Here is a 15,294-nt window from a genome sequence, read left to right as displayed (position 1 = left end):
AACAACAGCAAGAACAACAACAATAACAACAACAAAGTAGATTGTAGGCTTACTCCCCGAGAAAGCGAAAATTACATAAATAACAAAGCCGACCGAATATAAATTAAATCAAGATGGAACAGCTCAGTCAGAGGTTATGGGACTCATAACCTCAAAGCACAAGAAAATCCGTATAAATGTCAAAGCACAAGAATATCCGTATAAAGCCCAAAGCACAAGAATATCCGTATAAAGCCCAAAGCACAAGAAAATCCGAATTAATGTCAAAGCACAAGAAAATCGGTATAAAGCTAAAAAAATCCATATAAATGTCAAAGTACAAGAAAATCGGTATAAAGCTAAAAAAAAATATGTGTAAATGTCAAAGCATAAAAATATCCGTATAAACCTCAAAGTACAAAAAAATCCGTTTAAATGTCAAAGCACAAGAAAAGCCATGTAAATGTCAAAGCACAAGAAAATCGGTGTAAAGCTAAAAAAAAAAATCCGTATAAATGTCAAAGCACAAGAAAATCAGTTAAAATGTTTAAGCACAAGAAAATCTGTATAAATGTCAAAACACAAGAAAAGCCGTTTAAATGTCAAAGCACAAGAAAATCTGTATAAATGTCAAAGCACAAGAAAAGCAGTTAAAATGTCAAAGCACAAGAAAAGCCGTTTAAATGTCAAAGCACAAGAAAAGCCGTTTAAATGTCAAAGCACAAGAAAAGCCGTTTAAATGTCAAAGCACAAGAAAAGCCATTTAAATGTCAAAGCACAATAAAATCAATGTAAAGCTAAAAAAAATCTGTATAAATGTCAAAGCACAAGTAAAGCAGTTAAAATGTCAAAGCACAAGAAAATCCGTTTAAATGTCAAAGCACAAGAAAAGCCGTTTAAATGCTAAAGCGCAAGAAAATCTGTATAAATGTCAAAGCACAAGAAAAGCCGTTTAAATGTCAAAGCACAAGAAAAGCTGTTTAAATGTCAAAGATCAAGAATAGCCGTTTAAATGTCAAAGCACAAGAAAAGCCGTTTAAATGTCAAAGCACAAGAAAAGCCGTTTAAATGTCAAAGCACAAGAATAGCTGTTTAAATGTCAAAGCACAAGAAAAGCCGTTTAAATGTCAAAGCACAAGAAAATCCGTTCAAATGTCAAAGCACAATAAAATCGGTGTAAAGCTAAAAAAAATAAAAATCTGTATAAATGTCAAAGCACAAGAAAAGCAGTTAAAATGTCAAAGCACAAGAAAAGCCGTTTAAATGCTAAAGCACAAGAAAATCTGTATAAATGTCAAAGCACAAGAAAAGCCGTTTAAATGTCAAAGCACAAGAAAAGCCGTTTAAATGTCAAAGACAAAGAATAGCTTTTAAAGTCAAAGCCCCCCCCACATGAAAAGCCCGTTTTAAATGTCAAAGCACAAGAAAAGCGGTTAAATGTCAAAGCACAAGAATAGCCGTTTAAATGTCAAAGCACAAGAAAAGCCGTTTAAATGTCAAAGCACAAGAAAAGCTGTTTAAATGTCAAAGCACAAGAATAGCCGTTCAAATGTCACAGCACAAGAAAAGCCGTTTAAATGTCAAAGCAAAAGAAAAGCCGTTTAAATGTCAAAGCACAAGAAAAGCCGTTTAAATGTCAAAGCACAAAAATAGCTGTTTAAATGTCAAAGCACAAGAAAATCCGTTCAAATGTCAAAGCACAATTAAATCGGCGTAAAGCTAAAAAAAAAAAAAAAATCTGTATAAATGTCAAAGCACAAGAAAAGCAGTTAAAATATCAAAGCACAAGAAAATCCGTTTAAATGTCAAAGCACAAGAAAAGCCGTTTAAATGTCAAAGCACAAGAAAATCTGTATAAATGTCAAAGCACAAGAAAAGCCATTTAAATGTCAAAGCACAAGAAAAGCCGTTTAAATGTCAAAGCACAAGATAAGCCGTTTAAATGTCAAAGCACAAGAAAAGCCGTTTAAATGTCAAAGCACAAGAAAAGCCGTTTAAATGTCAAAGCACAAGAAAAGCCGTTTAAATGTCAAAGCACAAGAAAACCCGTTTAAATGTCAAAGCACAAGAAAATCCATTTAAATATCAAAGCACAAGAAAATCCGTTTAAATGGCAAAGTACAAAAAAATCTGTTTAATTTTCAAAGCACAAGAAAAGCTGCTTAAATGTCAAAGCACAAGAAAATCTGTATAAATGTCAATGCACAAGAATATCTCAATTAAGAGGTAAGAAAGATGTGAATGTGAATGGAGAATGGGTCAAGGGTGTTAAAATTACTTGTTAGCATAATGGATGTGGCGAAATAACTGAAAGGTAAGTTGAGAAAAGTGGATTTACGTAGAAGTGGTAAAAGGTTTAGCAAGATGAAAGAATTAATTGGTCCAGTGTTTAGCGATGGCTTAGTTATGTGGATTGAATGGACGATGATAAAGGTTGGAAACGAGATTATATTATTCGGTGTTAAGAAGAGTGATAGGGAGATATAAAATGTGCTAGATGGATGGCGTAGAAACTATGAAGTTTAGAGGAGAAAATCCTGTCACTATTTTAAAAAAGTTACTATAGTTCAATGAAACACATGTCTCAGGGTTGACTACGTAATTAATTGACTGGACTTCTGGTATGTAATAATATACAGCAGTTCTATAGAATGGGAATAGGATGTAAATGATTTCATGAAAATTCAGATACAGAATTAAAAACCTACACAAGATAGAACCAGAGACCATATACTTCTTTCAGGAAGGAAAGATGGAAATTCGAATAATATAAAACAAATCATCTTCACAATATCCATATCCACACAAAATATATAGCGTGTAAATAAACACACATACACTATATGTATATATTTATATCTATATTTACATATACAGTTTATATTACACGAAGAAAAGATGGATCGGAATGGTATAAATGGTTTGATATATATACTCTTTTGGAAAAGAGTATATAATTTGGACGTCTCAATGATGGATGACTCCCTAAAAGACAAATCAACAGCCACTGCTCCGCTCATTCATAGGCCCCATGTATAGTGAACTTCCAAAACATTATGCATTTCATATTCCTGTACATAAGGCTCACCACCAGTAAATCATAAGCCCCTTCCCCCTTTGACACCTTCCTGAACACTGCATCGCTCATTTCTATCACACTCGCTCTTCTCGGATATGAAAGCCATTCTCTTCACAGCCCTGACTAACTGGCTGTTATGTACTAAGAGATATTACTTGCAATATCCCACAGCTGCCCTCCCGTCCTTCATTACAAGATTTCATCTCTACGCTCTCTTTTCATTAACCCGTCATCGCCGATTTTTTTTCAAACGATCCAACCACCTCACAACACTCAAGTCCACATTCTCAACCATATTATTCACTTTATAACATGTCTCTATCTCCGAATTTCTCACCTTTACAGCCACTGTTACTAAACATGAATGAAAAAAACTGATCTTAAAAACTTCCAAATTTTTCTATTACTTGCATTCATCCTCAACACTATTTTTATGAAAGAGAGTTGTATCTCATATATTCATACAATACAAATTTTCCTTTCACAGACATTTCTCTTTTCATGCTCACGCAAACCTTTTTCAGAGATCGTGCTGTCTCCCTGGTTTCATTCATCCTGGCTTGCACCTTTCTAATACTATCGTAATCTAATGTGTTTTCTCCTAAAAACTTATATATAAACCAAAGCTTCCATTGTACCACCGTTCACAGAGACCTTCTTCGTGGATCATCATGGCTTTACTCATTATACGGACCATTTGCTTTTTCAACTTTCTCTACATCTCCTAAACATCCACAGTTTGAGATATATCACCTGCCAAAATCAACCAAAATCCCCACACTCATGATCCCTTCTTATCTCACAGATTTGGCACAAAATAGGCCCTTTTTGCCCTCACTTGTGTTGATGATCTAGCTTTAAGTCCGTTTAAGTCCTTTATTCTCGAACACCCCACACAAAAATATCACGACGCTTGGTCCCCACGGACTCCCCCCCCCCCCCCCCCCCCCCCCCCCCCCCCCCCCCCCCCCCCCCCCCCCCCCCCCCCCCCCCCCCCCCCCCCCCCCCCCCTACACACACAAAACACGAACACATATGTGAGTGTGCTTGGGCGCGTATATGTATGTATGTGTGTTTGTATGCGTGCGCGTGTGAATATATGTGTGTTGTGTGTGTGTGCCTTTGATTTTTCTCACTCGAGTGTTAGCTCCAGGAGGCATAATAATAATAATAATAATAATAATAATAATAATAATAATAATAATAATAATAATAATAATATAATAATAATAATAATAATAATAATAATAATAATAATAATAATAATAATAATAATAATAACCATTATTTAAGCTCAGGGGCACATACATGGAATATACAAAGTATAGAGGCAATGAAACACACAATTTGGATGCACGAGATAAAAGGATAAAAATGATAATCGGCAATATCCAGGCAGTTCCTTTTGGTTCTAAGGTTTCTTCGCCTGCTTCACCACCACAGTCAGTTAACTACCAGGTATGCAATTCAATTTCTAGTTCAACAGACACAACAGGATTCCAGAAGTCTTGACTAAGTTCCAGCCCGTTTGAGAAATGAATCCTGGACCTGTTTCTACAGAGGTGAACATCTTAGCACTTAGACTGCGTGATCCGTGTGTTTGTGTGTGTAATACATACATACATATATATACATATGCATTGTGTGCTTTTGTTTGGGTAAATGATAAATAAAGTGGGCATGTATAATGGTTTTTTTTTATACTTGAAGTCCCATTTTCTTTACACAATGCTAAGACTGAAAAGCTATTGTTTATGAACTAGTTATCAAGCAAAATTATACTAATTACATACAAGCCCATGTTACACGGGAAGGATCATGTAACATGTAATCTTGCATTAAACCTAACTTGCGTCTTCGCTTATTTATGAAAGAGTAAAATACTGCGTAGAGTGGGCAACTTGTATCCTCCATACGACCATTTTTCAAGTCTTTTTCATGTCTGACTTTGATAAATTTAGTGAAAAAGCGTTTTCCGTCAGTAAAATAAGGCGATAATAACCTTCTTTGGGGCAAGGCCCATGAAGAATTAAATCCCCCTCCCCTTCAAACAGATGCACGAAACTCGTTTGTTTAAATACTCGTCGGTCAAGGCCTGGACATGTCCATCTACCTATACGCAAGGAGTAAAAACTTATACGCACGTACACAATGAAGGTGACCTTGAGCATTGGATCTGCCAACAGGAACCCACGCCGATATTCATCTCTCTCTCTCTCTCTCTCTCTCTCTCTCTCTCTCGATGATGGAGTTTTAAAGCTCGGGGTCAAAGCACTGGTTCAATGACACTGTTGTGACTTTACACGTATATTTTCATTTTCTTTTATATTTAACTTTTTGTTACATGATTTAAAAACTTGCCTTTTACTGCAAAACATTTAAACACTGCTTTGCCACAATAAATTGCGTATTTAATAAAAAAAATAAATAAATAATTAATAAAACGGGGCTGTTAGGTTTCATAAAACGTTGCATAAAAGCTGAAACTCATTATTATTGATAAAGTTAGGAACTGCGGAAGGTAAGTTGTTACTGTTTCAGTTCTGTTATTTTTCGATGTAGCGTATTGACGCCTGTCTCTAACGCAGGGAACGACACCTGTAGAAACACAAACAAGAACTAACTTACGAGTGGAACCCTGTACTTGCATACTTGAGTTCTTTGCTATTGTGTACCATAGCCCATTAAAATATAAGGAATGCATTTATTCAATTTGCATATAACGTGTCTTAAAGAAAAAAAAAGATAAGACTCAAAATCTTAATCTTGCTCTCTCTCTCTCTCTCTCTCTCTCTCTCTCTCTTACACACAAACAAACACACACGTCTATATCTATCTATCTATCTATCTATCTATCTATAGGCAAGCGCGCGCGCGTTTAATAATGAGTGAGGCGCTTTTCCTAATGTGATTATGGTTTCTGAGAAAAGCCTCTCACCAGTCACTAAAACCTTTATTCATCATTAACTGCTGAACATCCAGAACCAGAAATATTTTGCAATATTAGAGACTTAAAATATCTAAACAAATTCACATCAGTGATACAGCGTTTGAAAACAACACCAACACTGAGCCAACTCTAGACACGGTTTTATACCATTCTAAACAATGTCTATGCTACTGATACTACAATGGCTATTTACCTCAGAACTTTATACTCTTTCACACTTAAGAGATATTACTTGCAATATCCCACAGCTGCCCTCCCGTCCTTCATTACAAGATTTCATCTCTACGCTCTCTTTTCATTAACCCGTCATTCACCATCTGCACTTTACTGATACAGAGAAGAGTCATTCCTGTCACCAGTCAGAAAACTACAGTTTAGTTACTGGGCCAAGTAGGAAGATTTAGAAATTGCTAAAAAACCCTCATCCCTCTGTTGTTATGCACAAGATATAATGTACATGGTTGCTAGTTGAGTGTGGTAAGCCTCGGTTGCATCCAGGGTGGAGAAAGGCATGGAATAAACATCTCATCCAAAAGTACTTTAAAAGAAGCTGGAAGCTAAAACAACTTCGTACACAGATACGCCTTGGACGATGTGGCTCCCGGTCTTATGATTTATCTTACTAGTTATGACTTTCCTTAACCTTTCAGATCTGAAGATGATAAAATCATTTTTATTCATACATATGTGCTCACTTTCTACCAGAGCTCAATGACATGATATACTGCATAAAATCCCAAGTCCACGTCTCTAATGCGTTTGTATTTGTGAAAGTTCAATTATATGCCAACTTACAAAAAAACACGTATGCAGGCACAAATACAACCCTGAAATATACCAAAACAAGCATTTAGCTTCCACAGCACCGTATCCTGTTGAATGCAGAAGCAATGAGAAAATCTTTTATACAGGCTCCAGACAAAATAATGTAAGCATAGGTCTGCAATCCATCAGCATATTTGGTTTTTTCTTTAATAATAAAAAGTAAATGCAAAAAATACACAGACAGAAACATAATTGCGATTAAATATTTATTCACACATACGATTATAGAAAGATGGAGAGTCGCATGTAAGTATTCGTTTCGGTATATCAAAACACATCACCATCGCCATTATCAAACCCTGCCTGAAACAAAGGTCCTCTGAAATTCCGCACTTTTGTTTTTCCAGTACTTTATATTTCGCTAAATCTCCATTCATCTCCTGCCTCCTATCTACCAGTTCGCATCCAAGAAGGTCTGGGTCTTCCAACTCTCCTGGTGCCAACAGAAGCCTAGGTGAGATAACATGTCCTAATCTCCCAGGGACTGTGCTAAGGACATGTCCAAGCCATCTCCAATCTCCCTTCCAGCATCATCTCATCAGCATATGGAACTTCCGTAAATTTCCTCATGGTATCATCTCACTCTATCCTGTCTTCTGACTCCCAAAATTCCTCTTAAAAGTTTTATTCTTAAATCGAGAAAATCTTTTAGGTATACTTTAATTATCATACCATGATTCATATCCATACAGCAATATTAGATTAACGTATAGTCTTACCTTTTTCAAAGCTTATTCAGCCTACCCATTGTTTGATTTTCATATTTTAGTCTTTCACTAAATACCTACTCAATAGAAACAGTTCCTAAATACTTGAAAGATTAATCATTTCATCACTACTCCATCAAATGTCATTTCATCTTTTTCAGCCTATACTCTGTCTGTCTTTATACTCTCCCTCGCCCCCTCCCCAAATCCTCAGGTGTATATAGTGCGTTCTGTTAAAACAAGCCTTGTAAATCTGATAAATACCAAGATATAACGACAAAAATCAAACATAAAATACATGCAGTCGAATTCATGAGTATTTTCACAAGATGCAAGAGGATACCATAGGAAAACCAAACTGAAATTTCGAACCAACGCACTCAATAACACGGAAAACGAAGCTGAAATTTCGAACCAACTGCTGACGTCCTACGCAGTCAATAACACATTTTCGTAATGGAAGAGCTGATGTCATGTTCCTATGGGCGCAGCCCCAGCAGGGTCTAAGAAGTGATGGAATAGGGAGCTCCCAGGGTTGTGAATATATAGGCAAAACGTGAGTCACATACCTTCGAGAGTACGAAGACAAAATGTAAACTCGAAGTCAGATAGTTGGAAAGAAATATAGAATATTCCAGTCAAAAATCGTGGAACAAACTTTCTAAGGCTGATGGAAAATTGAACCACTGGTTCACAAAAGCAAAGCACATGAATAAAAGGAATCCAATGAAGTTGCAATTTGCATAAATAAACAGGGAAATTTTATTAAAAATCATCTGCACATATTCCATCAAAAACCTGAAGCAAAAAATATCGATATTTACATAGACAAATATACTCACAGCGATAGGTCTGACATTGGAAAATGTGCATTGCTTTAGGATATATCGTAAAGAATATTTGTATTTGGTTCCGTAAAATTATTGAAATATTGGGACCAAAGTTTGCGTGCGGAATAAAATTTCAACTACTGCTGCTCGCATACAAGTTTTTTTGTGAACCTCTAAATAACACAAATGAGTGATAATAATCAGATAATGCTTACATTTTCATATTCTTATTCCAGAATATCGGCATTCCGAATATAAACTAGTAGTAATAATAAATACTGGGCTGAAATAAATTCATTTCTGAAGTCAGAGAATAATTACAATCTCTACCGATCTCTAAACCTTGATCACGATCACCGAACATACTACGCCTGGCTTTACGCAATCGCCCAGTATATGTCCCTGCAATACGCCTACCGGGACACATACGCACATACGCCAAACACAGCAAGGGGACAATGACTGCATCCAAGGCCAGAGTGAGGCCTGCCAGGGGTGGTCGCCCTATGCAACTTGCATCCAACCCTCTCGGTGCTGCTGCTGCTGCTGCTGCGGTTGCCTCTGTTGCATATGCTTCGGCAAGGGCGGTGACCTCCCCTCCCTCCCTCCCTCTCGCGTTCAGGGGATCATTCAACTCCGCCGCTCAAGCATCCTTAGTAACATTCAGCAACCCCTCCCCTCCCCCATCTCTCGGATCACTCCCTCCTCCCCCCTCCCCAAGTTTCACGCACCTTACACCTATAAACCTCATTACCTCCTTAGATAATCCTCGGTTGCACAGGTGAGAGCAATTACTATAGTACCATTCCCCTGGTCACTCACCTGGTTACTCAAGTTCAGCTACCCTTCCGGCTATTATCATATAGGCCTCAGCAGCGTGTGGTTGTTACGAGAGAGAGAGAGAGAGAGAGAGAGAGAGAGAGAGAGAGAGAGAGAGAGAGAGCTGATAAAATGGAAAATACAATTTTGAAAAATTTAACGTCAGTAAGAGCTAAAATTTATGTATATCCTATATATATATATATCTATATATATATATATATATATATATATATATATATATATATATATTTATATACGTATATGTATGAATGTATGACATGTATATGTTATAATATATATTATTATATATATATCTATATATATATATATATAGTATTTATATATATATATATCATATATTTATTTTTTTATATAAAAAAAAAAAAATATAAAAAATAATATATATATATATATATATATATATATATATATATAAATCAATATTAATATATATAAAAAATGAGAAAGACAAATCCTAAACTGTACATTACAAATAAAAGACGATAAACGTAACGAAGGATAAAAAAAAAAAAAAAAAAAAAAACGCTTTTACGATTTTAAAAACGATCTAATCAAGCAGCGATGAAACAAATATACTCGTGGAGCTAAGTCACAAGATAATGCATATTAATAACGCAAACAGTTCTAACAGTCTACCTTACAGAGTTCCTCAGAATTAACGCCTATTACTCTGAAGATATTACCTGAGCACCACTTTTAACAAACGGCCATAAATATACCACTTGAAAAATACCGTCTGTAAACATAGATAGATGCCGGGGAAAGAGAGAGAGAGAGAGAGAGAGAGAGAGTGTGAGTGGATGGCGTGCTAGTATATGCCAAGGTAATACGTAATTACATCGAAGCCGATGCTGACTTAACCAGTATAATTAATTCTTAAACAAAGAGAGCTTCGGCTGGTAATTCGTTCTGAAGATGAATGAGTGCCTTCCGGCCAGAATCTAGCCGTGACGCTTTCCAAGGACACTCGCTACAGATATCTGGAAAGAAATCGAGGGATCTGAAGGATAAGAAGGATAACCTGGGAAACCAGGATAATCTCAGGGTGATGAATATAATCAAGAATAAATGCTCACCTCTGGTTTGGAAAAAGCAAGACCATGAAATTTAAACAACGTGAAAATGATGACTAAAGGGAGCAGATGTTTATAGGAGTTTTTCAGAACCTCGTGAAGAATAAAATCACCTTACAAAAGCCCCTCTCTAACCCAGCCTTTAATAATAGGACTTCCATACCTTAGTTAAAACAGGGGCCATTCAAAACCTTAATAACAGCAATAAAATTTCAACTAAGCCTTCAATAAGATAGAGGCTATGGTTAATACTTTGGGGTTATGTCCTCATATCCAGCGTAAATCCTGCGTAAAAAATACCGTGCGACCGAGTCTAAAAACGTTAATGATCGGATGGAATGATTAATGGACAGTAAATAGGCACTGAAACATATTCTTAAATGACTTGTTGCTACCGTCGGAGGGTTTTGAACTTACTTCCTAAGCCTAAAGATTCATTCCACGTGTAGGGCTTGTCAAACGCTTTAGCATATGCCCCTCGTGGGGGAATAGTGCTCTCAGTCCACCTCACGTGGTGCACTGTGGGTAATTACTAAATGCACCCGCTTTGTAGCCTTTTACTTTACCTCCATTCCCAATTCATACTCAGTATTGCTATCTAACCTCTCCAAAAAATACTCCCTAGTGCAATTGTGGGTTTTCCTCCAGTTCTACCCTGGGATCCTTAGACCTCACTTCCTTTATTTTCTCGATCTCTTTATTTTGCTGTCCAACCACTCTAACTACCTTTATTTTGCTGTCTAACCACTCTAACTACCTCGGGGCTTGGCTTGACACCCTAAATTCCATAAAAAAAAAAAATGTAGTCAATGCCAACGGAGAAGGGTGTTATATAATTCATACCAAGTTGATAGAGAGATGTTTCCAACTTATACAATAAATGCAAGAGTAATAACTGCAGCCATGTCACACCAGCATTAAATACCAGACGCCACTTGAAGAATTAACTCGAGATTACTTACTACCAACGCAAGTATTCGCCTCATAATAGAAACATACGAGGAGGAATGAGCGTAAAGTGAGTCTGACACTGATTTATCGCAACATTCAGAAAATCACGGGACAGAGAAGTGTTGACGGTTTATTATTATTTATTAATTATTCAGGAGATGAACCCTATTCAAGTGGAAAAAGTCCACAGGGGCCATTGACTTGAAATTCAAGCTTCCAAAGAATGGGGCGTTCGAAAGAAGATATAAAAGGTAAATACAGAAAGAGATCAATCACTAGAAAAAAAAAATTAACAAAAAAGTAAGCAAAAAATTAAAATGGATCTATATCATAAAAATACAAGCAAAGCTGTATAAAGGTAGTAATGTAATACATTTTTGCTTGAACTTTTGAAGTCTCAGTTGTACGATATCCTCAGTCCATTGAAGTCTCAGTTGTAAGATATCCTCAGTCCATTGAAGTCTCAGTTGTAAGATATCCTCAGTCCATTGAAGTCTCAGTTGTAAGATATCCTCAGTCCATTGAAGTCTCAGTCCATTGAAGTCTCAGTTGTAAGATATCCTCAGGTCCATTGAAGTCTCAGTTGTAAGATATCCTCAGTCCATTGAAGTCTCAGTTGTACGATATCCTCAGTCCACCGGTGTGAGGACTAAAGGACCCAGCAAATCTCTGAATAGGGAGAAAAAAGTAAAAGGGGATATCATCATTGTGATTCTAATGTCACATAAAACTAATATGCAATTAAGATTCAATATCAAAGTACACATTTACTACTACTCCCCCTAAATATACAAGCTTTCAATTGACCAACTTTGAATATATAAAAAAAAACGCAACGTTACTCCACAACAGAACAAGTTGAAAAAAAGCTGCCAATAGGCACATCTGGGACTTGTTTCGCAAACCAATCAAGGATTGACACCTTCACCCAGTGGGATGTCCAAATATAACTGCTGCAAATCGAGAAAATATGGGAAATGAGGAGAGAACTTCGACCTCTCATTCCATGATTAGCTTGTAATTTTATCAAAATTTTCCCAAAGTGTATAAAAATAGTACGATATTGTAAAATAATCATGATACTAATTAAGACATTATCTAACGAAATCTAATACATCATGTATGTCTAAACGTTGTATAAACTAATAGCTTGAAGCAAATTATTTTTTATAGATCATAGATAACACTTATATGATAAAACATACTGTGAACCACGCACTTCATGTCTCTGTGTATAACAAGGACGATATTAAAAAGCAGGTAAGTAAAGTCCCTAGGGCTGGGATCTACCTCTCACAGCCTCTCTTTCATAACCGTCATTTATGATGGCATATTGACACTACTTCGGCCGAGATGGTGTCTGCAAAAGAGAACCATCACTTATTAATTATGAAGCAGCAGCAGCGGACCTGTTGAATCGCAGCACGAGGAGGAGCAGGAGCGAGCAGTAAGTAGCAAGCACAGTAGCGGCAGGGGCGTCTTTATTGTGGAACCTGAAGCTGCAAGCATTAGAGCAGCGCAGACGTGCGTGTGGGTCCGTCCGTCGGGATATGAATATGAGCGAGCTCACATGATGTTCTTTACCAGTTAGTTCTTTGTACCAATTGTATTCCTTTGTGAAGAGGAACGGATACAACAAATTTGCTCTCACGCTTTCTCTCATGTACGCATGCGCCCTGCACACACACAATTACATATATAATACATATAATATATATTATATATATATATATATATAATATATATATATATGTATGTATATGTACACAACCAAGCGCGCGCGCACAACACACACCACACACACACACACACACACATATATTATATATATATTATATATATATATATATATATATATATGTATATTACCGCTACCGGACATCGATATTTACCTCATATTTCTTGCATTTGGATCCAAGGCTTTGTAGTGACACGCGTATCCACAAAGTGTGACGAGTTTTAGATGGTAACAGGGCACTGTAGCTACTAGGTATAACTAAAATGTATCTGGTAAAATGTGACCAACAGCTTCTATAAGTATATACATTCAGACATATATATATATGTGTATGTATGTATGTATGTATGTATGTATGTATGTATGTGTATACATATACATATTACAAACATACTACGGCATCGTATCGTACATTCACGACAAAAAAGACTCATAGCCCACACCTCGAGAGCACACAGTAAAAAGGGTAGAAGATTGGCCCTGATCTACCGTTCACCTTCAAAAACTGAGTAATTTTTTTAAAATAAGAAAATAAATAAAAAATAAAGAACGAAATCTCTAAATATTTAATAAAATTTAAAACCTTAATCCAGGAAAAACACAAAACAAAAATAAGTACCTTACTTTCATATGAATAACAAATGAAGTAAATATATTCATTTGAAAATGACGGTAATGAAAAATATCTTCCCGAAAGGGGTAATAATAATAATAAAGCATTTTCGTACCGGCGACTATGCGACGGGAGACGGTCTCCTTCCTCGAAGTATCTGGTCCCCATTAGAAAAAAAAAAAAAAAAAAAAAAAAAAAAAAAGAGAGAGAGAGAGAGAGAAAATAAAAAAAGTGTCATCGTCTTCAGGATGCAGATGACGGTAACGTAACCCCGTCACCGTCTCCACCGACGACGCTGAAAAATGGCATTTATCACATTACGTGAGCGGACGCGACGCGCACTCTTCGGAGACGAGACGGTACTTCAGTCGCATAGGACACCCGGAAAGGTGAAAATTCCTACTCGTTGCGTGCGGCTATGATCCTTGCGGCCCCAACCCTTCTGCGCCTGTGTGGGTCTGAAGGCGGCTTGATTCCATATAGGCCTATGTAGTTCGGTCTATGTAGATGAGATGACATTCGAGTGGGCCAACCCCTTCGTCCTGTCAGGGAAGTTTCTCTGCACTGTCAGCTACGGCAACTTTACGGCTCTCACTTCATTACTATTGGATTACCGGAGTCACATTTACGGCCGGCGGTGATGCTTCCCATAGATAAATAAATAGACGCACGGCTTTATTATATACACTTCCCTAAGGCCCACAAGCCTCACCTCTCTCTCTCTCTCTCTCTCTCTCTCCTCTCTCTCTCTCTCTCTCTCTCTCTCTCTCTCTCTCTCTATATATATATATATATATATATATATATATATATATATATATATATATATAAAATCAGTTCTAAAAATAAATATAAAAAAAATTTACATGGAGCAATGACCAGCAACAATAAAACTGAAGTCAAGCTAATCAAATTTCATCTGCAAATAACAAGAGCTCGTCAGGTCAAACTACTTTCGTTGGTCTATGAGTTTATTCAAAGGCTCAGAAAAAATGCTTCCAATAAAAAAATCTGTTACTTTTCTCGGTAAAATCTTGAATCTTCCAAATTTTCAATCTGATCGTTTTTCACTTTACCAGTTACAAACTAATCTAAAACTATTGAGAGCTTCATCTCTTTGTGTTCCCAGTACTATCCTCGGAATTAGGAAACTTGAACACTGACTCAAAACCATGCAATCTCCGTAAAGGTTAATTCTATTTAGATTTAACTTAAAAATTTCCTAGATCTCTGATCAGACGAAGGGGCAGAACTATAGAGTGTTCATAAGTAAGACCTTTTACAGCTATTATTTTCTACTCACACACGCTCACACAAACACATACGCACACACAGAGTCAAATAATACACGTAAAGTCCATAGTAAGAAATGAACAAGATTATACCTAAATGGGCTGATGATATCAAATAATGCAATTCATCATAAAATTATGCACCATAATGCACCATATCTTGAAATTCTTTGCATGCTCCTTTCCAATCTTCAACGTTTCATTGCCTTCTTTAAGTGAACAACAAACACTTCATTGTGCCTTTTCGAATTTAAAATAAGTAGAGAAAGAGAGGCTGGTTGGATGTAATGGTGGGTTTCAGCAAAGGGTGTACTAGTTTCCAGGACAAGTTAATATTTATTTCCATCAGGTGATGAGACTTATCAGAAAAAGAACGTGTAGGTCTTAGATTGTCGGTTACGGAAGGATAAGAAA

General features: G+C 36.5%; 1 protein-coding gene and 1 long non-coding RNA gene across 2 annotated transcripts in view; one reads left to right on the top strand and one right to left on the bottom strand.

Moving 5' to 3' along the window:
• The first annotated feature begins 8,828 nt into the window (after window positions 1-8,828).
• On the top strand, window positions 8,829-9,155 carry LOC135213286 (centromere protein V-like). The gene has a single exon (XM_064247268.1). It carries the CDS (start codon window positions 8,829-8,831, stop codon window positions 9,153-9,155), a length of 327 nt encoding a protein of 108 aa, XP_064103338.1.
• Window positions 9,156-11,766: 2,611 nt separating this feature from the next.
• LOC135212994 (uncharacterized) overlaps window positions 11,767-15,294 on the bottom strand; it is a 270,894-nt gene continuing 267,366 nt past the window's right edge. Inside the window, exon 4 of the long non-coding RNA XR_010314053.1 lies at window positions 11,767-11,906. This is a non-coding gene — a long non-coding RNA (uncharacterized LOC135212994). The remainder of the gene's footprint in view (window positions 11,907-15,294) is intronic.

This window comes from Macrobrachium nipponense, chromosome 42 (assembly GCF_015104395.2).
Source record: "Macrobrachium nipponense isolate FS-2020 chromosome 42, ASM1510439v2, whole genome shotgun sequence".
NCBI classification, from domain to species: Eukaryota; Metazoa; Arthropoda; class Malacostraca; order Decapoda; family Palaemonidae; genus Macrobrachium; species Macrobrachium nipponense.
Note: the sequence above shows the minus strand (reverse complement) of the source record. Positions and strands in the feature narration are given on the sequence as shown.

Excerpts from the sequence above, each read along its gene's own strand:
- LOC135213286 (XM_064247268.1), top strand. The coding sequence starts at position 8,829 with ATGACTGCATCCAAGGCCAGAGTGAGGCCTGCCAGGGGTGGTCGCCCT.